This window comes from Psilocybe cubensis, chromosome 3 (genome assembly GCF_017499595.1).
Source record: "Psilocybe cubensis strain MGC-MH-2018 chromosome 3, whole genome shotgun sequence".
Taxonomy (NCBI): domain Eukaryota; kingdom Fungi; phylum Basidiomycota; class Agaricomycetes; order Agaricales; family Agrocybaceae; genus Psilocybe; species Psilocybe cubensis.
In genome coordinates this window covers 1,765,928-1,788,032 of record NC_063001.1, presented here as the reverse complement: position 1 = coordinate 1,788,032, position 22,105 = coordinate 1,765,928, and the positions used below count along the sequence as shown (strand labels likewise).

At 46.2% G+C, this 22,105-nt stretch overlaps 10 protein-coding genes across 10 annotated transcripts; 3 read left to right on the top strand and 7 right to left on the bottom strand.

Moving 5' to 3' along the window:
- Positions 1-649: 649 nt before the first annotated feature.
- On the bottom strand, positions 650-2,845 carry JR316_0003355 (Vacuolar calcium ion transporter; the record flags this gene model as incomplete). The annotated part of the gene is made up of 18 exons (XM_047889128.1): positions 650-663; positions 722-762; positions 820-852; positions 909-995; positions 1,054-1,100; positions 1,172-1,261; positions 1,315-1,394; positions 1,449-1,492; positions 1,545-1,639; positions 1,700-1,788; positions 1,851-1,889; positions 1,977-1,998; positions 2,050-2,059; positions 2,114-2,162; positions 2,216-2,273; positions 2,326-2,351; positions 2,414-2,534; positions 2,588-2,845. The coding sequence occupies 18 exons, from the start codon at positions 2,843-2,845 to the stop codon at positions 650-652; spliced, it is 1,203 nt and encodes a 400-aa protein (XP_047751502.1).
- A 76-nt stretch (positions 2,846-2,921) lies between these two features.
- Positions 2,922-3,697, bottom strand: JR316_0003354 (Phosphoglycerate mutase-like protein 4; the record flags this gene model as incomplete). The annotated part of the gene is made up of 2 exons (XM_047889127.1): positions 2,922-3,326; positions 3,383-3,697. The coding sequence occupies 2 exons, from the start codon at positions 3,695-3,697 to the stop codon at positions 2,922-2,924; spliced, it is 720 nt and encodes a 239-aa protein (XP_047751501.1).
- Positions 3,698-3,955: 258 nt separating this feature from the next.
- Positions 3,956-5,952, bottom strand: JR316_0003353 (Ubiquitin homeostasis protein lub1; the record flags this gene model as incomplete). The annotated part of the gene is made up of 9 exons (XM_047889126.1): positions 3,956-4,162; positions 4,218-4,290; positions 4,354-4,717; positions 4,771-4,948; positions 5,010-5,096; positions 5,156-5,454; positions 5,508-5,654; positions 5,707-5,887; positions 5,917-5,952. 9 exons carry the CDS (start codon positions 5,950-5,952, stop codon positions 3,956-3,958), a joined length of 1,572 nt encoding a protein of 523 aa, XP_047751500.1.
- Positions 5,953-6,013: 61 nt separating this feature from the next.
- Positions 6,014-7,360, bottom strand: JR316_0003352 (Protein DOA1; the record flags this gene model as incomplete). The annotated part of the gene is made up of 7 exons (XM_047889125.1): positions 6,014-6,249; positions 6,332-6,471; positions 6,521-6,650; positions 6,705-6,808; positions 6,871-7,027; positions 7,086-7,266; positions 7,316-7,360. 7 exons carry the CDS (start codon positions 7,358-7,360, stop codon positions 6,014-6,016), a joined length of 993 nt encoding a protein of 330 aa, XP_047751499.1.
- A 756-nt stretch (positions 7,361-8,116) lies between these two features.
- Positions 8,117-10,385, top strand: JR316_0003351 (uncharacterized protein; the record flags this gene model as incomplete). Its single annotated transcript, XM_047889124.1, has 5 exons — positions 8,117-8,230; positions 8,296-8,534; positions 8,597-8,717; positions 8,776-9,245; positions 9,305-10,385. The coding sequence occupies 5 exons, from the start codon at positions 8,117-8,119 to the stop codon at positions 10,383-10,385; spliced, it is 2,025 nt and encodes a 674-aa protein (XP_047751498.1).
- Positions 10,386-10,702: 317 nt separating this feature from the next.
- Positions 10,703-11,875, bottom strand: JR316_0003350 (Ras-related GTP-binding protein A; the record flags this gene model as incomplete). Its single annotated transcript, XM_047889123.1, has 5 exons — positions 10,703-10,782; positions 10,834-11,212; positions 11,270-11,696; positions 11,754-11,809; positions 11,864-11,875. The coding sequence occupies 5 exons, from the start codon at positions 11,873-11,875 to the stop codon at positions 10,703-10,705; spliced, it is 954 nt and encodes a 317-aa protein (XP_047751497.1).
- A 122-nt stretch (positions 11,876-11,997) lies between these two features.
- JR316_0003349 (6,7-dimethyl-8-ribityllumazine synthase) lies at positions 11,998-12,687 on the bottom strand (the record flags this gene model as incomplete). The annotated part of the gene is made up of 2 exons (XM_047889122.1): positions 11,998-12,415; positions 12,467-12,687. The coding sequence occupies 2 exons, from the start codon at positions 12,685-12,687 to the stop codon at positions 11,998-12,000; spliced, it is 639 nt and encodes a 212-aa protein (XP_047751496.1).
- A 143-nt stretch (positions 12,688-12,830) lies between these two features.
- Positions 12,831-14,547, top strand: JR316_0003348 (LisH domain-containing protein; the record flags this gene model as incomplete). Its single annotated transcript, XM_047889121.1, has 7 exons — positions 12,831-12,849; positions 12,908-13,085; positions 13,145-13,176; positions 13,227-13,430; positions 13,492-14,279; positions 14,339-14,461; positions 14,518-14,547. 7 exons carry the CDS (start codon positions 12,831-12,833, stop codon positions 14,545-14,547), a joined length of 1,374 nt encoding a protein of 457 aa, XP_047751495.1.
- A 432-nt stretch (positions 14,548-14,979) lies between these two features.
- On the top strand, positions 14,980-16,220 carry JR316_0003347 (uncharacterized protein; the record flags this gene model as incomplete). Its single annotated transcript, XM_047889120.1, has 7 exons — positions 14,980-15,151; positions 15,208-15,360; positions 15,412-15,691; positions 15,746-15,768; positions 15,838-15,854; positions 15,913-16,020; positions 16,071-16,220. The coding sequence occupies 7 exons, from the start codon at positions 14,980-14,982 to the stop codon at positions 16,218-16,220; spliced, it is 903 nt and encodes a 300-aa protein (XP_047751494.1).
- A 341-nt stretch (positions 16,221-16,561) lies between these two features.
- JR316_0003346 (YTH domain-containing family protein 2) lies at positions 16,562-22,014 on the bottom strand (the record flags this gene model as incomplete). The annotated part of the gene is made up of 12 exons (XM_047889119.1): positions 16,562-17,322; positions 17,376-17,667; positions 17,721-18,250; positions 18,297-18,411; positions 18,496-18,567; positions 19,137-19,192; positions 19,396-19,720; positions 19,773-19,911; positions 19,961-20,079; positions 20,142-21,503; positions 21,557-21,687; positions 21,747-22,014. 12 exons carry the CDS (start codon positions 22,012-22,014, stop codon positions 16,562-16,564), a joined length of 4,170 nt encoding a protein of 1,389 aa, XP_047751493.1.
- Between the last annotated feature and the right edge of the window lie 91 nt (positions 22,015-22,105).

The following is a 22,105-nucleotide window of genomic DNA, read 5'->3' as shown; positions in this document are numbered from 1 at the left end:
GGCCTGACTTGGAAGTTGCGTGCTAGAACATATGTTCGCACCTAATTGACAGGTGTGGTGGGCGTCTAGGGGTGTGGCTCACATACCATGATAGACGCGCACTCGATCACTTGGCTTGGCGTGGCGTTTGAGTAGCCTGTGAAAACTTTGGAGATGCTGCTACCGGTTTAGGAAAAAAAAGAATCGCAAAGATGTCAAGGGTCTACAACAATAAGCTACATAATGAGATACAACGCCAACAAAGTAGAGAATGAAGCACGAATTTCAAAGGCACTTGGCGGTATTTGTGAAGAAAGAATGGTAAAACAAACAGGGATCCCCGATCCTACGAAACAGTGAAACTAATATCATGATGCAAGTGAAAAGGCGCCAAAAGAAAATATCCCCGGAGAAAGGGAGAAGGGTATAAATGGAAATGTAAAGCAAAAAATGTGATTTGGATTCCGCAATGAATAGACCAAAATTTACGTACAACCTCAGTTCAACCAATTTGTATATCCCAGATAGTATATCCAGTGACAATTAATTATTCCCCAGATTACACCAACCGTCGTGCATCAAACGTAGGTAGATATGAGTTTGATATCGAGAGATTGCGCTTGCGTGGACAGCACATAACAGGTCCAAATGTACTCTGAAGGCTGCAAATTTACGACACCCAAACTGCGCATTTTAATATCACATTGATTAGCGAAATAAACTTGGAAGTAAAGGAAAGTACCCATACCAGCCAGCGAGATCACAAAGTATAACGAGACAAGCCTAATTGTAAGTGTGGGACATGAGTAACCTATATTGCGTAGAAGAGATGCGACGCACATTAAGCCTTCCATATAATTGGATTTTCCGTCCCTGGATCGCAGAGTGGTAAGTATAGTAAAAAAGCACAGAACACATATCACACGTACTGAATGAGTGTGTTTACGAGCAGCACAGACACGAAAAGAACAATAGTTTCAAAGTTTGCAAAATAGAGGGTGAGTTCGTGGCCAGAGCTGATTGAAGTTTGAGCCATTATTGTTGCTGGAAACGAGAGAACAAGAAAAAACATACATCCAGCCGACGATAACCAGCAATGGGACGACAAATGATGCAATTTGCTAGAGTTACAAGGAAACCGTTAGCCTCACCGAATTCACAACCAAGTCGGAAAAGTAGCAAAGGGACGTACGATAGAGCTGCCAACGCAGATAGTAATGGTGAGTTCCATTTGGTCTTTCATTGCCATCCATACAGAGGTGACGTGCTCAGCCGCATTTGCCTATTGTCCGACAATGATTAAACAAGACAAAAAATACATGGATTAACACGTACGACAATGGGCAACAAGATCAAACCAATGAACGCTTTGGGTACATGATATCTTTCAGCGAACTCTTCAATGGAGGCGACCACTGAGAGAAATAGGTTCAGGATGTAGTACGAAATCGAGAAAACAAAAATCTTACAGTAATCAGCACAGAAAGACGTGACAACAGTTACGACGAGCAATCTACCACAAATATTATCAGTGAAGATAAAACGCAAAGAAATATTAAACTGACGAGATGGATGCGGAGACGACGCTCATCTTGGGCTCCTCTTCCTCTGGAGAACTGTCAGCATTTTCAGGTATATATAGATGAGCATGCGATTTAAGCTGTAAAATTAATAATAGGTCACGACGATGCAGGGTGACTGTCTAGACTCTGCGACACACTTGGAAGTAAAGATAGGCAATATAGATGAGTAAAAGGACAACAGCGGTTCCTCTGGAAATCACAAGGAGGCCATGTTCGTTAGAAGTATCTAAGAGGGGTGGACACAGGAGCGGTGAGGCTAGAATGCACTTCATAATATACGATGCTTACCACCCAATGTGCTTGAGTAGGCGGCAGGAATAACGAGTGCTATTTATTGATGCCGAACAAAGTTATTGAATTGAGCACAGCATCTTGTTGCGGGATTTTGGCCATAGGCACTGAGGTTGAACTTACTGATACAAGCCAATGTCATGAGCTTTGTGGTAAGTTAGTACGCGAAATTTCAAACATGGGCGTGCAGACATACGGAACTCGAGCTATAATGGGATAGAAAATGAATAAAATTCAACGTTTGTGCCATGTTGACTTACGCTTGAGCAGCAGTAACCTGGAACGTGCTTTCACTCCGCTTGACACCGGCTGGTATGAGGTAAGCATGGAAAGGGAACAAGATGGCGAGACTTGCGGCATACCAGCAAGGAAAGAGCAGCCCAACACGAGCAAAATGTTGGAAAGAATAGAACCAAGCATCTAGACAAGATAATAAATATAGACATGTCACAGGGCGTAGATGAATACGTACAGATGTCTGAACAATGCGGACTTGATCTGAACGCGAAAGGGATAAGAAACGCGCAATGACGAGGCAGCGGACAAAGTAAATAGTTGACCTTGAAGGAGAGCAGCGACGCCGACGATAATTTCGACAGCGTTTCCGAAAGAGGCATTCAAGAGTCCAGCAAGGGTCTGGCCAAGTTTTGCAGACATTTGTTCTGTGGAGTCGCCCAGAAGCTGGGTCGCATCGAAATGAGACGCAGACGCGCGCGGAAAGAACGCAGACGGACCTTTGCAAGGGGCATGATGGCGAAAAAACTAAAAGTGAAGCGCAGTCCGGCATCCCAGTTCAAATGGTGGGCGATGGCGCTCAGGGGCACAAAGACGAGGAGAATGTTAAAGTATGAATCGAAAAAGAACCACCTATAGGACTCGAGGAAGGAAGGCTCGCCCTCTGCAGTGAGGAAGGCGGTGAGTTTGTGGGAAAGAGAGGGTGCGTGGGCAGTGCCATTGCTGGGAAGGAGCGGGGACGACTCTGAGGGAGGCATAATGGAGAAGGATAAGAGGATGAGACCTCGGACAGAAAATAGGATTAAGATGGACAAGGCAGTGCAGAGCTCTGAGCTAGGTGACGTCACGTGTATGTGGCTGGAAGTCGGCGCTGGAGTCGGAAGTGAGACTGAGATGAGTGACATCAGCGTACACCAGAACGGTTGCCGTGCCGTCTGCTCCGACCTCGAGCACAGTGAGACTCGCGTTGGGACAGCTGCGCGTGATGCGCACCCCCGCCCCCGCCCCCGCCCCCGCCCCCGCCCCCGCCCGTCGGCTCCCGACCAGCGCCTCGACGAGCGTCGTGATCACCCCGCCGTGCGTGCAGACCACCACAGTCTTCAACCCATCGCCCCTCATCACAACCCGCCTCTTCCACCACCCCACCACCCGCCCTCGGAACCCGCCCACCGTCTCCCCCCCGCTCATCTGACCTCCCCGCAGATCCCTCCCCGGCCGGCCCTCCATGTCTCCCATGTTCTGTCCTTGCAGTCATCAGCGTCAGAGCCATGCAGTCTCTGAATCTCTCTTCTCACCCGTTCTCTGAGCTCCCTATCGGTCTCCAGCTTGGTATCCGCATGGTGCATCTGAATGGCTTCTGCAGTCTGCAAACTCGCTCCGTCAGCTCCTCTCCACCCGCGGCTACAGCGACCAACCTTGACTGCCCTCTGCAGGTCGCTGCTCACAAGCCAGTCAATCTTCTCAGCTTTGAGCCGTTCCCCGACCATTCTCGCCTGTTCCTCGCCAACCTCGTTCAGCGCAGTGTTTCGCTGTCCTTGTATGATCCCTTCTTTATTTTCTCGTGTCTCGCCATGCCGCACCAAGATTACTCGCACTGCCGGTCTGGTCATGGTCAAAGTAGTGTGGATCTATTCACGGCCTTCCTGTATTTATAGCACCAGAGACCTCATCGATCACTCTCTTATCGGTATCAATTTCGTCTATATAAGCATTCGTCCATTTACAACAAATTTATCCATTCCAGTGTCCAAAAAATGCATGTATAACCTGAGAACCTCAAGCAAACAAGAAAAAAAAAAGCCTGAGCATACACACATCCCGCCAAAAAAAAAATAGAATCCAATACAGCCCGTCCCATTTTTTGCCCCTCAAATCAAGGCCCCAATTTCCACACATATGTTCTTCACTCGAGAGTCTGGGAACCGACTTGGCAGCGCTTGGAGACACTGCGCAATCTCCCCAGTCTGCCCAGCGGAAAGCCCTTTCCCTGAGTTCTTTGCCGCGTATGCCAGATTCCCAAGCGCCACAAGCGCTCGGTATACCGCTTCCGAGTCTGCCGTTTCTTGCTCAAGGATCTGCCAAGACATTCTTGAGCGCGTAATTGTAGCGATGGGAGTAAAAATAACCTACCCTGTTAATCAGTCCAATAGCTTGATCCCTTGTAGAGGTCCCAAGAGGCGATCTCAGACCTTGACACGATAAACTATCGAAAATTAAAACCAGAAATCACAACAGTATCCAATATTGAAAGAAAAAAAAAACTCACTTGAACAAGAATGTCGCAAAAGCAACTCGCTGGGTCTTATTAAAAATCTCATACGGTGCCAGGCCAAGTGTCTCCAAAACTTTATCCAGCCAGCTTTCCTCGGAACCTCCATCCATACTGATATCCATGTCCTTTCCCTTGCTGGCGTCGTCCTCCTTGAACACATTCGCTAGCGTCCTTAACACCAACAACATATTCGTCTCTCTCGCCTTCGGAAGTGGGAGTGTCCATCCTGTGCCCCATTCCGATGCCTGGAACAGTGCCTCTGCAAACCGTTCTTTCAGCACATTCGGCTCCAATCCTGTTCCTTGTCCTCCGAATGCTTCAGGACAGAATCCCACCACTAACCGGCCTAGGTCAATAACTGTGATTCACTTGTTAGTTCGTGGTGTCGGAGAAGATGGGAAAATAACTCACCAGGGAATCGCTGGGATGGAGGCCATCGATCCAGGATAGATATGATTGCCTCTACATGGGTAGCCGTGAGAGGCGACGATGGTCTCACAGGTGGTGTTGATGTAGCCTGTGTCAGATACAGGAAAGTCTCTTCAAAGGTCTGTGTCTCGTTCGGATACATCGCAAGGGACGATGTTGACTATAAAAGATGCCTGTCGCATCAGCGCCATATCAAAGTGTACATATCAATGAGAACGTACGATTTCATGCCTTAGGGCGTCATCGAACTGGAATAATTTTGACTGCATTGCACTGACATTGGCTTGCTTGAATGTAACAGGATTTGGCTACAGACAAATGTCCGCTATCAGCATCATTCAGGTATAGAGATTCTATGACAACATACAACAGGAAGGATTTTGGCGACGGGGGCAGAAGGTGCGGGTTGTGAGGACTGGGAAGCTCCAGAATATTGCGAGGCTCTGGTGAACGGGTCACCAGACGAAGCAGACGATACGGATGACCCTGCTGCTGGAGACGCCACATATCTCGATGCGCCCGTGAATGGATCGACGTATTGGGATTGTCCGGTCGATGCTGCACTAGTTTGTGAAGCAACATATCGGGATCCTCCTGTGAAAGGGTCTATGTATTGAGACGTAGGTGCTGCTGCCGGTGTCGTTGTAGAACGGTACCTCGATGCACCTGTGCAACACATTTTAATTTTGAATGAATACCGTACCTTAAGTTTTCGTTACCTGTAAATGGGTCGACGTATTCCTCATTACTAGTACCAATATTGACTCCCGCGGTATTTTTCTCAATAAATTTGACAACCTCGTCTATATATGTCAAAGGCAGGTCATTGCTTTGCAAGAATTTTTGAGCAGCAGCATATGGATTGTCTTCGCTTCCCTGTTAATAAATAGAACGTTGACGAGCGAATCAAGGACTAACCTGCGACGTTGTAGGGTAATTTAAGAGGTGGAACCCCGTCCTGGATATCTACATCAAAAACGTAGTCGTATTCCTTTCCTTGGTAGAGTTGTTTTCGGCCGGAACCAACGGCGTCAACGACATCGCCGATTTTTTGCCATGTAAAACTGGTGCTATCCCACTGATACATCTCAGACAGCGCCTAACCGTGGCAAATTCAAAGTCACGCACCTGATGCGCCTCCACAAGTTCGCCGTTCTTGACCATTTTTACCTCTCCGGACTTTTTCCCTACAAACCATTTAATAAAGCAAACATATTAACGAAAATTAGAAGTGCTTGCCAGGTGTTTTCAAAGCCTCTAAGCCAGGAAGATCGCTTTTCTTCACATCTCCGACCTGCTGTAATGGTAGAGCCTGGGAGGCGATTTGATCGTCGTATGCTTTCAAAACCTCTGCCGATGCCCAACGTTCCTCAGCTTCGCTGAACACACGTACTACGCCATCACTACACCCGCTAACAATATCGCCATTAGGTAACGTTGATACAGCCCACACCGATATGGCTGGATGAACAATAGTCTGTGAACATTCGCCATCTATTGGTTATCAGTACCAAGTATTTTATAGTTGGTCGCATGTGCTTACCTTTCCATACGCGTACAGTTCGATCCTCTCCTGAAGATACAATGTCGCCACTGGGTAGGACAGACAGACTATAGACGAACGACGTATGGCCAGATAACGAGTAAACGTGATCACCCCCTAAGGTCCAGACTCGAATCTCACTATGAAAGGGTGAGTAGCTATACTCTGGAATGTATGCAGCAGCCTCACCTGTCGTTGGAGCAAGAAGCGAACCCAATGTCTGGAATAAGAGCAAGGCCACGCACGGCATCCGTATGTCCTGTGAAGGTGTGGAGAACTTTGTGTTGTTGCCACAACTTGATCGTTCTGTCGGCGGAACCTACCGCAATATACGCGTCAGCGAAATGTTAATGTATAAAAGCACACCTCGAACCTGTCAGATACTGCTCTTCGTCTATTGCCAGAACGGCCCAGACCGATTGCTGATGTCCCTTCAGGTCATGGGTCAGATTGAAGTTCTTCCACACCTTCGCTGTTCTTGGATGCGATGTTATAAATGGAATCGATGCAATACGTCAACGATCTGGACTCGCACTCACTTATCCCAAGATCCTGATATGATTGTGCCACCAGGCGTAACGTCGAGAGCGCAGATGTTTTCGAGATGTCCGAGGAGGCAAAAATCTGGATCATCCTTGGCCGTCTCGAGATTGAATATATTGATTACAGCGTCTTGTCCGCCAGTAACAACGTAACCTTTCAACGAGTTCAATCACAGTTGCGAGAGGAGTTGCTCACAAGGAAACTTGCATACCTTTGGGCGCATCTGGGGTAGGAGCGATATAAGCCACGGAGTTGACATAGCGAGATCCTGCTCGGAAAACAACTTGAGGCTTGAATTGCTGATCTGAAGGCGATCTTTGCCAGGAAATCGCGGTCGAATCACGAGAAGAAGAGAGTATGAGGTGGTCAGTAGGTGTGGTCAAGGCGCGGACCTGTAATCAATCAGTAATTGAAAGTCTGGTATGCGCCAAACAGACGGACATCTGAAGTATGGGCCTTGAGTGTGTCTGACAATTTATAGGGCATGCTCAAGATGGGTGGGGGAGAGAAGGAAATAGATTGGCGTGTAAGTGATAGAACAAGATACACGCAAGCCCATAAGACATATCTAATCCGGAGTTACAAAGTGGCCAAAACGGAAGCACAAACATCTAGACCCTTCGATGACCTATTATTACTGATCACGACAGAATCAAATAGAGAACGAAAATCAATGCATTTGCAGGAGTGCGCGTGTCTACTTTACATAAAACGAAAGAAATGTGCACCACTCTAACGAACCCAAACAACAGTAGGCAGCTGCGAATGGGGGATACGGAGGTGTAGTCTATGCCTTGCACCATTAATTCATCTCCTGCGAGGGCCTCCTGGTCGATTCGTCAGTCACGGCGCAAACGTATTGACAAGTAAAAAACCAAGAGGGGATGAGGTTGTCTTGCTCAGGAAAATCATTATAAACTCGAGATTTAGGGCAGGTCTATGAACATGGGGTCAATAACAAAACAGAATATAGTGGAAAGAAGGTAAAATTATAAAATAGAATGCGGAAACGCAGGAGCAGACGCTACAGACGATTATAAACCCTCAAAAGATGGAAAGTTGCAACGCCATTTGCAGGCTGCAGTGTCAGCTCGAGCGATGAGGAACAAGGAGGTACTGGAAGATATTTCCCATCACGTGGTGTGGTCCCTAACCGCGGCAGCCATTCGTTGAAAGTACATCCAACCTAACAAGGAGGCCATATTCTGGTGTTGACCTGTTTATCTACCCCATGCTAGAGCCATGTCAGGCCCATCTAAAATATTCACAGATGGAGATGACATACCGATAAACTTCTTCTTTCACAACTCTATTAAGAAAGATGGGACAAAGCAAAAGTTGAAAGCAGATATTGAGGTGCGCACCCACAGTGATAGTATCAGCGCACCGTGGAGTCTAACATATGCTTTCATCTCTATTAGGAACATGGTGGGCGCGTTGTGGAGGATGTTTTTAGTGCCGATACAATTCTTGTAGATCTACATTACGGCGAAGCAAACAGACGAACGTTGGAGAGATCCTATGTCACTGATTCGAATCCAACGCTGCATAAAATCTTTGTGGAATATTCCCCTTTTATCAGAAAGTGTATAGGAAGGGGGGAATATCGTCACCCCAATCCGCAAAGACAGGGTATGAACGGAATTAGACCTGGGAGTCGGTGGGTACCTTCCGCCTTGTCTTTTTCGTTTGTATTAACGACAGCACAACCCCCTATTACAGTCGTCAGATGTTTACTGAAGATGATGATGAAAGACTTGCAGATTACATAGCCAAAAGCATTCCGGATGAAAAGGCTGGCGGTCGGCTATCTCTTAACTTTTATAAAGACCTTGTTAGAATGGTATTCCCACCTGCACATAATCATTGATATACTTTCCCCTAACGTTGACGTGGAACAGGGATTGTTGAATCCAGAAGTTTGCGGCTGGGCAACTCGACACACCGCGGAGTCTTGGAAAGAAAGGTACAAGAAGCGTAGGCAAACATTCAACCGAAGGATAAAAGAAATAGTGGCGCAAAATCCTGCTCCTAGTCAAAATCAATTATGGATATATGACAGACGACTCAATGGAAAAAGGATTCAAGAACATGATAGTACTGAAGACGAAGACGAAGACCAGGATGGAGACACAGAAACATGGGACGAAGAAGCCGAGGAAACAGGACAACAAGAGGAAGAAGAAAATGACAACCGGTACGACACTGAGAGAGATGAAGAAAGACGTCCTTTAAAATCCCGGCGTACGGCAAAGAATATCAAGGCAAGACAATCTGGTCATTCCCATGGTTCTCAAAGACCAGTACAAGGAAAAGGCAAAGCAAGGGCAGTTCAACCACAAGAATTAGTCGACGAATACGACGTTGAAAAGTATGTCCCGTGTCTTGCTTTACTCTTTGACCCCACGTTTCTAAATCGCGTCAACGCAGCACCAATGCAAACTCTGAAAATCATGAACTTTTTGGGCATGAACCAGGGCCATCTAACCAAAATCTTATACCTATGCCTCCAGAACGAAACCGTCAGCTAGATAATGTCCCTCTGCAAGACTCCCATGTTAGCGTGCCAAATGTTACCACCAAGTTCATGCATGATGAGGGGCCTTCTCGTCAAAACAGCCCAATGTTTTCGGGTGCTCTTCCATGGCCCACTCCAATTCCACCCAAAATGTCTTTACACCCTTCCCCGATGCAACAGGCTGGACCACAAGCACTTTCATCCCCTCCTAGATATCGAAGTCAACCTCCTGCCTCCAAAGCGAAAGAAATTCCTCCGACGACAACGACTGCCAGATCAAAGCGTGTCATTCCAAAGATGGCCGCTCGACGTCCTCGTGCTTTCAATAGCCAAAACCCAAGTTCACAGTCAAAAACTCGTTCTGAAGCGTCCATTGATGCACCAGAAACTAACTCTAAGCGGCAGAACACAAACAGTGCTGGAACGGTCAATATTCTAAGCACGGAACAAGTTGAGGCCGATTCAGTGGCTGTTGCGTCACGTTCTCGTCCTAGCCAAGATTCGATTGGTAAAGGACGCGCTAATAAGTCCTCAAAGGCCATAATCCAGGTTGAACACAGTCATAGGCAGCTTGTTGAACCTGATCCGCGTTCCCCTTCAATGGATACGGATGATGCACAAATCAAAGGAGAACTTTTCACCAATCAGTCTCAGTCGACATTCTTCAAAACGGTACCGATAAGAGCCTCCAGTCCCATTGAACTTCCGTCTCAATTCCTGGAATCATGGGAGACCTCACGGGACAGAGCGTCGAAGACGAATAACATATTCCTATCGCAGCAGTCGAGTTCTGGTCATGATGTCGAGACTCAGAACCGAGGTCCGTTTACACCTACCTTTGGTCACTCTCGTGAAAGATCCACATCTTCCGACGACTCGTTCCCTTTTGAAGGCACTAATGCTAGTGCGTACAAGAAGGTCCAAACTCAGAAAGCAAAGTATACCCCATACCGGCCTCTTGAAGGCACTCGTGCCTCTCAATACGCCAGTTAAACCACGCCTTTACAGAGTAGTGTGGGTTTCCTATACCTCTGAAGTTAATGCGAGATGTACCCGTGTATTTGAATGTATGAATATAGTTGTGCAGTACCGAAAATATATCATGTGAGATCCAAAGTATTAACAGGAAATTGAATTGAAAAATGTTTTTAGTTGGTTTCATGGTGGGACGAATGGAGCCATGATTAGATAACTTGAACAAGCATGGTGATTAGGGTGTATTTGGTGTACAAAGTGGATATAAGGTGAGAATGTTGGAAGATGAAACAATGTGGTTTAAATAAGAACGGATCTAACAAACAGTGTTCAGGTCATGAAACGAGACTGTCACTCTGCAATTCTTCAAACTTGCTGCGCGCCAGTCGAATGTTCAATTTTAATGCTGCTGTTTCTAACTCTGATATCAATATATATCCCCTGATGCAATCCAACAGGAGCATACCTATCGTAGGATCATGGACTATGATCAGCACATATGTGTTCCTGGTCATTTCATCAAGAACAGCTGTAAAATCATAGAGTTCCATTTCTAAGGAACGGAATTCCTCTCTAACGCGAGAGCAAGAGTGCTTAAAGGCCTTGATAAGTTCAGATGTACGTTCATATCGCTTGGGGTTCAATGGTTCGGTCTCTGTGTTGTCTTCTGACCCAGGTGTTAAACTTGGTGATGACGGTGAGGAAGCAGACGTAGCGATGACGAGGAATGTGGTACGCTCGAAAAGAATTACTTCCGTTGCATTGCAAGCCCCTGCAAAGGTATTTAGGTGTTTTGACAAGATGGTTGCGTTTGGTATCAGAGTGTGCACTATATTTGACCAAGCCTAAATGAGGGGTGGATGGTGAATTCAAGGTTAAATCAGGGCACACTTAAAACAAACCTTGTACAAGCTTTCGTCGTAGATACTAGTTCCAAAGATGTTTACTTTCGTATCTCCACTCGCTTCTTCGAGCTCTTGTTTCTTTTTCTGGAATGTGAGGTGTCGAGGTTCCCTTACAAGATCCATTTTGTGGATCAGCAGGAACACCGCGGCATCTGGGCTGTACTGTTTCAGGCTAGCCATACAGTCACGGAAATACTCGAGGTCCTTGCCCATTTCCCTAGTTTCGACATCAAATACGTATATCATCACACCAACTTGTTGGAATATGGTTGTTCGTTGAGTGGTAAGATAGGAATCCATGAAGGAGTCTTGCCCCCCTAGGTCCCATAAGTTTAGGATGAGGTCACCAAGAAAACGAACATGGTTTTGTTCAACGTCGATTGTTGCACCAAGCCTTTCAGTCAAGGACGCGGGATTATTTGAGCTGCACGTCTTGTTTGAGAAAGGACTGCATTGACTACTAAACAGGAGAAGACTTTACAAGATAAGCGAGCGCATTGAGGTCTTGCCACTCCCCGAAGCGCCCATGAGAAGAACCTGCAAGCCTAGTCAACTACCTGCAGGTCATTGTCAAGATTAGTGAACACATACTTTACGCTTCATGTTGAAAGGTTTCAGAGGTAAGAGTCGGTGTTGAGGTCGAAGAGGAGAGCGTGATGGCAGCGTCACAGAGTTTCTTTGAAGTAATTTACAAGTAATTTATGTATACATTTCATTGTCCATCCTTATGCAAATTGTCCCTGGTTCCAGCGACGGACATGGGATCCCATCTCAACAGCAGCAAGCCCCCAGTCTTCTCCATGATTGTGCCCCTTACCATTCGCGCCTCGACCTAGGCCCGCCCTCTCTAATGCTTGATCATCTGTGAGTGCAGTCAAGACACCAAAGACGACAGGGACTCCAGTGTCGAGTTGAATCCTCATCAACGCTTGTGACACACTGTCGCAAATGTATTCAAAATGCATGGTAGCGCCTTTAATGAGAACCCCGATGGCAATAACAGCATCGAACGGCTGGCTGGGCATATTGGCCACCCCCGCGGGGGCTGGCGTTCCGGTCCGTGAGGGGCTTCCTCCAAAGTTCAGTCCTCCAAGGAGATCGGTGACATTGGAGCCAGTTTGAATGTGCGAACCAGCAATCATTCTGGTAATTTAATAAGTATAAAGCATTGCGAATGACTGTTAAATATCGTACCTAGAACAGGCTAAGGGTAGCTCGAAGCTACCCGGCACAGATTCGATAACAATGTTGCTCTCCTTTACTCCCCTCTCCTTGAGTTTCTCAACGGCGCCTGCTACGAGAGCGTCAATTATAACTTTGTTCCATCGGGCGTGTACAATGGCGACACGAAGAGAAGAGCCATCGTAGTCTACGTCTGATTTCACGAGACCTTTGATTGTCTTGTCGGTGCTCATTGTCGTCGCGGGAAGTGGTCAAGTGCCGTGGGACTTTCTTCCCTTTTGGATTTCCAATTGAAAGAAAGTTTTTGAATGAATTCTGAGTCTGTGCCACCAACTGCAACTAAGTCTGAAATATACCCTGCTACTCTGCGTCGCCAATGGAAGGCAATCTGGCCAGTACGAATGTCGTTTAATCCTTTCTTAATCCATTGTTAAATACTTCTGCTATACACAGCGACTTATACCTTGATCCATGCCTTCCTTACGAAGCAATCGCATGTTAAGGCTGCACTTGCCGTGAAGAAAGCCGCAAAAGAGGTTGTCATTCTAAAAGATGAAATAGACGTAGATGGACCTCAGTTAGACCAAATTATCAAGGAGTGGAAGGCTGCAACAGAAAAACAGGATGATTCGTGCGTCCGCATTCCCATATCTATAACATGAAACTAACCTATCAATTAAGTTCGGATAGTTCTGACTCTGAATCTAGCTCAGATTCCAGCTGTACGTGCCAATCATTTATGCATTCAATAATACTCAAGTTTTTCTCGAAGCATCAAGCTCTTCATCTAGTTCAAGCTCCAGCGCCCCTCCGAAAAACAAGACGAAAGCGAAAAAAGTCTCGAAAAAGAGCCCTTCTTCTTCGTCATCTTCGTCTGATGAGTCTGATTCTGATTCCGAATCTAAGTCTTCTCCTGTTAAAAATTTTTCGAACAAAGACAAGAAAATCGTGGCCAATGATGTCAAGGCAGTGAAAGGTATGCTCTCCCTGTCTATAGCTTTTACGATTCATTCTCTTACTCCGCAACGCCCCGTCAGCCACATCATCGTCCAGCTCCAGCTCTTCGTCGTCTTCCTCTTCTGGCTCCGATTCTGGTGAAGTCATTGCCTCTTTACTTAATCTGAGAAAACGCTCATTCCATTCAGATGATGAATCTAGTGATTCTGAACCATCCAAAGTCGGAAAGAAAAAATTAACGAAGAAAAAAGTATCTGCTGAAGAGACTAAGGGCAATGCAGCTGGTCGTGATTCCAGCCGAACATTATCGTCGCACGAATCGTCAGAGTCAGAGTCAAGTTCTGACTCCGATCCTGATTCTAAACTAGGCAAGAAAGCTGCTATGAAAACGCAATCAGTGGTCGAAAAGGATGATTCTGAATCTTCCAGCTCAAGTTCAAGTGATGACTCAGAGTCCGATAAGACGGAAAAACCTGTCGCAAAGAAAGTGGCGAGCGACTCTTCTAATTCCAGCTCTTCGGGCTCAGAGTCGGAGTCCGATTCAAGCTCCAGTTCTAGCTCGGAATCGGAATCGGATTCGGATGTAGCGATGTCTGATACCAAGAAAACCGTCGAGACAGCCAAAGCGACGGTTAGCGACAACGATACAGATAAGGTGCAGACAACAAAAAAACGACGGACTGCCATTGATGGCAGCTCGGTCGTCACTGCTACTACGATACCAAATACCAAGGAGCAGGTTGAAAGCCTAGCTGTTGGGAAGGTCAAGGGTGATAATGGCAAGGGAGGGCGCCCTACGAACGGGCGATTCCAAAGAGTAGATCCCAAAAAGTTTGAGCCTATTGCTGATAACCGTTATGAAGCCAAGGTGTGTCGTTATGATTTGGTAAAGTTGATATTTAGCCTTAACGTGGCTACACCTTTTAGGTTGGTCCTCAAAATGACTATGGAAAGCGTGCCCATGAAGATTTGATCGTTACTCGCGGAGCTGGTTTCCGCAAGGAGAAGAATAAAAAGAAAAGAGGAAGCTACCGAGGAGGAGAAATCACGGTATTCAATCTTTCGTTTTTAGCAGAAGGTACATCCCTGACGCCCCTCTTTTTTAGTTGGCTAGCCATAGCTTCAAATTTACATGATTAAACTGTCAAAGATATTGAGAATATAAGTATCTTTTGACATCTATCTACTAGAATCTGAAAATACAATCATTAGATCACGATCCTGTTTATTATGACATTACTCGTCTATCTCGGCATGGAGGCTTTGTAACGACCGTTATTCCATCCGTGTTTCTTATTCTTTGTAACAATCTCATAAGTCTCTTCTTAAGAAACTTGGGTGTTAGTTTTATTGCAGCCGCGTCCGTCATGTACACCCAACTTTACAATCGCATGTCCGGGAGCAGTCTCGGGTGCTCTTCATATCGACAATTTGAACATGCCCGTTACCTGCAAGCGCCACTAAAGACAATCCATCTATGTTATCTAGTACCTAAGGTATAAAATTATAAAGTATCATGCCTACATGTAACTTTCCCCCCAAACATCTTTTGACTGACATCGTTCCCAATGACCGCACACCATTCCATTTTCGAACTACCAGATAGTGCAAAACTAGCCTACAATATCATGGGCTCCAACCACTTAGGACATACCGTACCCATTGTCCTGATTTGCGGGATGACTTCCGTCTGGGTTGATTACGAGCGACTGGCTCACAGCCTTCTCGTCACACGTCCAGGTGCCTCCCTTTTGAGAAATGTTAGAAGGACGATTCTCTGAAAGATTGATTTCCAGTTCTGCTTTATGATCACAGAGGCATCGGACAGTCATCACTGACTCCCTCAGGAAAAGAGGAAATTACCATAGATCTTTTGGCTCGAGATTTGGCTGCCCTTCTCACCCATTTAAAATGGACGGAAGTGGCTATCTGTGGGTATTCAATGGGAGGTATGAATTATCTTTCGTCATTGTGCGATATTTTCAAGGATGCCATGCCAGGCGTCGTTGCCCAGCAGATGTTGGTCCTGCCGCATAGCGTCAAAGATGCTGTAATTTTGCCTTTCCGCACCACTCATCTATTCTTGGTTGGAACTCGGTCGTCTGTCCAGTTGAATATCGGTTTACCGATATCTCCATTGCAAAATAACGCATCTCGCACCCTGGAGGAACGAAAAGAAATAGCCCGTGGAGTAATCAGTTCTCTCGTAGACCCCAGATGGATTGAGGATAACGGTGAACGATTTGAATTCATCTTCAAACGAGCCGTAAACCCCTCCATGTGAGTATGTACCGTGCCTGTAACAGTCGGCTTGAATGCTGAAAATGCACCCAGCAATCGTCCTTCCGACATGATTGGTACGAATGCTTGTTTTTGGATTCAAAGCTAGGAATTAATCTGTATCAATATCCCTTCACATCCCAAAGCCAAGCAGGCACTCGCCGTGAGTCCATTAGCGACTTGTGTATACGTTATTGCCTAGCTGATATTTCTTTTGAAAGTTGCGAAATTTCGATTTTGTGGAGTTGCTCTCTAAATTGTCCGTTGATATACAAGTTATGGTTATACACGGTCGACTGGACCAGGTAGTCCCTTTCACTTGCGCGGAGGTGAGCCATTCTCATTGAATGATCCTCTTTAAAGCATAACATATAGACAGGAAATTATTAGGCGAATACCCCATGCGCGTTTGGTGGAGATAGGCAATCTGCCCGGACAGATTCCTTCCTGCGACTTTGGTCACTTCTGGTATGAATATTTTGATATTCAAGTATGGCGCGACGTGATAGACGTGTTTATGGGCGCATAAATTTGACAACAAAGGTGATTGATGAAATATCAACGGTTCCTTTTTAGCCAAATAGTTAATTTGGAAACGGAATGTGACTTTTGTTATATTTATATTTTGACACGGGTTCATGTGGTTCGTTGGTAATATCGAAGGTTTAATGGCAAATGCCACTTTTAGGGGGAACCTTCGAGTTTGAACTTGATATCGAATTGCTTAGTCGACGACTAGATTCTAAAATCTTGGAATCTGGATGGTAATATGGCTTTGAAAACTTTTGAAACGATGTTGCGAAGTAGGTATATTTTTGTGTGCAATAAAGAGCAATAAAGGACACCGAGGTTGTCAACTAAGCATCCGTTTCATATGGCAGAGATTGGCCTGAAATATTCCATAGTGATCCAGCCAGAATCAAGTTTGATGTAAGTCTCCGATCCCAATTCCAAGTCCACAGAGAACGGTCCATGTTTAACTTCAGTATGTACGAGTTTCCGAGCTAGGCCGTTTACATTGTGTAACTTAACTTCTGGAATGCGCCAAATTCCTCGGGGCTCGACAACAAGAAGCGCACCTTGTTCCAATAGTTTCACAAGAGATGTTGGCATTTTGTCAACGGAAAACTGGAGCAAGAAACGGTTGTCGAATACCATTTCCGATAATGGTGACTTGCTTTGTGTTAGCCAAGTGTTCCTTGTGTCGAGCACTGTGCGTGTTATGTCGAAACGAGCATAGTTTGGAACTCTGATTGATCGACTTGGTGGTTGTCGAAGGGCAATCCATGCCAGGTTGGAGGGATCTACATTCCTAACTTCGCTACGCAGACGCCCGTTCACTGTCGTCACCAATCGCCACCATACTCCCGACCCGACGCAAATCGAACTGTTATTTCGCGAAAGATGCTGCTTGTAGCTAGACAGATGTTCCCATAGCCTAAGCATACCCACTTTTCTTCTCCCCAATTCGGCTTTGGGACTCCCCCAAGGTTCCGGCGAAACGTATCGTACTATACGATATAACAAAGCTTCGCGGAGATCAGGCGATGGAATTTTGCTGAGAGCTTCCGCTGATATCATAAAAGTTCCGGGGGATGAGGGAATTCTACACTTTGGGATCATTTCATTAACTACAATGTGCGAAATCAGATTCAGCCTACCGCACAGAGAATAGATAACCCACCACGCAGGTCCATCTTTTCTACGGCGGAACTCATGTCCATACTGACCTTCCTAAGATGATCAATACCTGATGTGAGATCGAAGGCACCGTTGAAATCTTTGGCAGCAGTTGCATTGATTTGCTTCAATTGCAAATTAATGATATGAGGGAAGCTGGGATAGTCCAAGTCATCCCGGACCTCATTGCTTATGACGTGCCGGATAGCATTTCGGATGGTCAACTGTGGTTGAAAGTTGGTTGGATCAGACACATATTCAAGTTTGTTTTCTTCGCATGTAGCAAGAATTCGATCCTAAACTTGGCATGTAAGTTGACACCCTCTATCCAATAAATAGCGCGACTCACTTTGCCGACAGACAAGAGGGGTCTCACAATCCACCTTCTCATCTGTTCCACCTGCAGCTGTCTGTTGGGTACTCCCTTAATTTCATTGCCCATTCCCCATCTACGGCAGGGACGCATTCCACCAAGTCCGACTTTGGTGGAACTTCGCCCAAGGCGCATAAGCATGGTTTCTACTTGATCGTCGCAATGATGTCCCATTGCCAAAGAATTGGCATTGCAGGCAATGATCAAGTCCAGCAATGTATCATAACGCTTGTCTCGTGCTAGTTCTTCTATCGAATCCCCTGGCCCGGGCCTGCTTCTTTTCCAATCTAACTTTTTCGTAATATGCCGCACACCAAGGCTTTGGGCTATCCTGGACGCATGAGTAGCCATATCAGCAGAGCTTGCTTGTAGGTCGTGGTCTATCGTAAGAGAAACGATATTTTTGGGAAGAGATTCATCTGCATTCATTGTTTTTGTATCATTGATAAGTCTGTTGAAGAGAAACATCAGGCAAGTTGAATCAGGTCCGCCAGAGTTCGCAATGCCTATAGTCAAAAAGATGAGAAAAATCTACAATCTAATGGACGAAACTCCCACCGATGGTATCTGACCAGCCTACAGGAGGCATGCATTTCCGTACCATATGCGCAAACTCCAGGGCAGATATTGGGTGTATTATGCGGGCAGCCATTACGCCGATGTAGTTCTATAGTTCTGAGAAATGAAAAACTGTAGATCACTGACTGTCTGGGGAAGTCAATTAGCTTGTGCGTAGGTTAAAATAAATGACTAGAAATTCTATGGGGAACAAGTTGCCAGATGTGTCGAGGTGTTTCACCCAGATTCTGACCTCTTTGGCCTGCTGCAGAAGGTCATTGAAAGTCAAAATTGATTGGCCTTTCACGAACCGCTGCTATGGAACGGCAATTAGGCGGACATTGCTCCCAATACAGCAATACCTTGCCGGACCACCGGCCGTGCTGGTGCTGCCTAAAATGGGAAGGAGCAATAGTCGGTGTGCTCACTGCTAAGACGTACGGGTGAGTGCTCCTCACCTTTCTACGCTGAGGTATCTACTCTCTACTAAGCAGGGAGTTTTATGTATCCAAGGGATCTCGATCAGCTTTAGATGGCATGTGTGATTTGGGTGTCTTGTAAATCAAAGAATAGTAAAGAAAATTCAATGAGGGGCATATGGATAAAAAAATTATGATAAAATGTACTTTGTCGATATATCGCTGGAGTGACAGAATTCCGCGCAACATATTCATACAACGGAGCAAATAAGCGCAGTCTACGTCCATTCGCAATCCGAAACCCGTTACGCGGTAAGACTAGGGGAAAGCATAGAGAAAGACTCGTGCATACAATTTTGTAATTCAGAAAGTACGAGTACCAAAAAGGATGATTAAATTTAGAGCATGAACAAACAATGCGATCCGGCACGTTGCACAGATGCGGTGTGAAGAAAGGAAGAAAACGATACACTGGGAAGATAAATCAAAACGGTCTTTACCAAAAAGTTAGATAAAATTTAAATTGATTCGAACTGTACAGAAAAAGAATAGAAACATAAACAGGGAATCAAGAGAGTAATGTGGCACTGTCCAGAATATAGGACAAATACCTAGGCCGGTGTGGTGCAGAAAAATTAGCAGTCTCATTTTGTTGAGAAGTTGACATCAGAAACCGAGGTTGTAACCTTGGTTGCCTCCTTGCTGGACTGCTTGTCCCGGAGCTGGACTAGGATGCCTCATGACGCTCTGATGCATGGCCTGGGACTGATGGTGTAAACCTTGCTGACCGCCTCCGAATTGACCCGTATTACCAAGACCGATGTTCATCCCCATACCCATCTGCATCATTGGCGTCATTTGCTGCACAGGGTAGTTGTTAGGGTTATAATTAGCACTGGTATTGGGGACAATGGTCGACGGCAATTGAGGTGAATGCAAGGATGGTGGAGATGGAGAAGTAGCCCCTCCAGTGGCCTGCATTTTTTGCATAGCTTGGAGCTAAGAAAACGAGTGATCAGAACCCAACGCGAAATTATAAGGAACAACAAACCTCGTAAAATGCGAAGTCCTGCAGCAAAGAAGTTCGGGCAGGGTGTGTGTGGAAAATTCTCAACATTTCTTGCCCGGCATCAGGAAGCAACTCTTGAGTGTCTCGTGAATTAGTTACAGGCTTTCGTTCCTGCGTGTTGCTGAAGGGATGTCTTTAGAGAGCTCAGAAAAATACAGCACGACACTTACTTCAACTTGATGTGCCTCAGATTCAGGTTGGGAATATCGCGAACAAAAATCCATCGTACTTTAAACACTCCTTTCCACTTATCAGAGGCCCATACTGTGCTGCTCCTTGTATAATCCACCTGAAAGAAAGGTAATTATCACTACTACACAAAGGCAAATGAATGTTGTGAAGATGACGTACCGGTGTTAACATTTCGGCCATTCCGCAGAAGTGACCACTCGCATTGACACTAAAAAATAGATAGATAGGACCTCGGCCAGCCGTATCTTTAAAAGCTTTATCAAGTCGCTTATTTCCAGGGTCGGTGGAACTCCAAATTTCATACTTCAGAGATTTATGTACATCGTCTTCAGTATATGATTTGATGACGAAATATCGTGCAAATTGTGGGCGAGTGTCGAATTGAGCTGGATTATAGCCTTTCGTAGCGATCAATGTAGGCACATCAATCGGGGTATTGACGAAAGGTTGAACAGGTGTTTGGCCTGTAGGAACGGCAGACGGGCCAGTGGAAGATGAAGCGAAGGTGGTCGCTACCCCAAGCCCAGGCCGATTTCCTTGTCCTTGCTGAAGGTACTGTTGCGGAATAGGTGGTACGCTCGGCACGATTCCAGACGATCCAGGGGTAGCATTGCTGCCTGAGCTGTTACTTTTGACATGCCCCGAACCTCCTTGCTGATATCCGTATTGGAGGTTGGGATTAGATGCCCGTCCACGGAGACTTTCTCCCTCCCTTTGGCCTGATTGATGTTGGCCAAATCCTCCGCGTTGAGGTTGCGATAGAGGGGTCTTTCGACCATCAAATTCGTTGCCCATTTGAATCTTGTTTCCATTTCCATTGTTGCCGTTGCCACCGTTGCTTCCACGAGACCCAGTCGACTGGTGGTGTAGCGGAGCGGATTGCCCAGAATTGAACCGCGGTGGTGCATTGGCACCTTGAGATGTTTGCTGATAGCTACCATACCCAACGGAATTATTGCTTTGGCTACTGGCTAGTTCGAGAGCAGATAGGGCACGTTGAACATCGTCAATGGCAGCATTTCCATTGCTACCATACGCCCCTTGTCTCCATTCATTTGCAGATGACCAGGGAGAAGTTCGGCCGACTTGTGTGTTATTATATTGCTGGTATTGCTGCTGCTGCTGCTGCTGCTGCTGTTGTTGTTGTTGTTGTTGTTGCTGTTGCTGTTGCTGCTGCGACCTAGCATAATAGTCCTCATCGTAGGCGGATTGATCTTCCTGTTCGTAGACGTATTCCTCGTCTTCCGTTTGTTCAGCTGGCTCTGGTGGAGTTGAGTTTTGCGAATGAGCAGGTAGACTGGCTTGCAAAGTTCCGGATCGTCTTAAACCTGTGGAAGTTTTACGAGCATTGCTAGCAACTGCTCCGTATGTGATGGAAACGTGACGTCTAACACCAGATTCGGCTGGTGGTGGCGACGGATTATTAGTGAAATGAGAAGAAAGAGGTGAGCTATTTGACTGTGCTTGGGCCTGGACGTCGATAATCTGCTGGTGTTGTGGACGTTGTTCTGTGGAGGAGTGCTGCAAATAATCGTTTAGTGCAGGATGATTTTGCCCTGGACGAGAATACTAACGTCGTCTTCCTCTGGGCCATAATCGCCAATTCTCCACACTTCTTCATCGCCTTCATTGCCAGTGATAGCGGCAAGACTATTAATCGTTTTAGGGGCCGTGTTTCCTGACTTGCCTGCCTGGTTTTGAAACCCTGAACGAGGAGAACGGATTAGATACAAAGTGTGATCGGAAAAGGAAGAAAAAATAAACCGCGATGATAACGGGTTGGAAGAGAGCTCTGTCGGTGAAGTGAAGTCTTTTCTCCGACTGCCCCAACGCCTCCAACCCAATCCTGGTCGACAACCTCGTCATCGTTCCAAATGGCATGCTGCTGTTCCTGGGTCTCCTCCGAGATGACTTCCTTCGCACTGGCACGAGCGCTTCGCGAATGAGCTGAGATGGTGTGGTGGCGTCGGACAGCCCCAGTGGTTGGGGAAGAGGGATCCGGGGGAATAGGATGGTTAGAAGCTGCGGACATGGTCGGGGAAGGGAAGAAGCTGGCGGTTTGGCTTGGTTTCGTCAGGTAGTCATAGTTTCGCACAATCAATTGTGTACAAATCTGATAACAA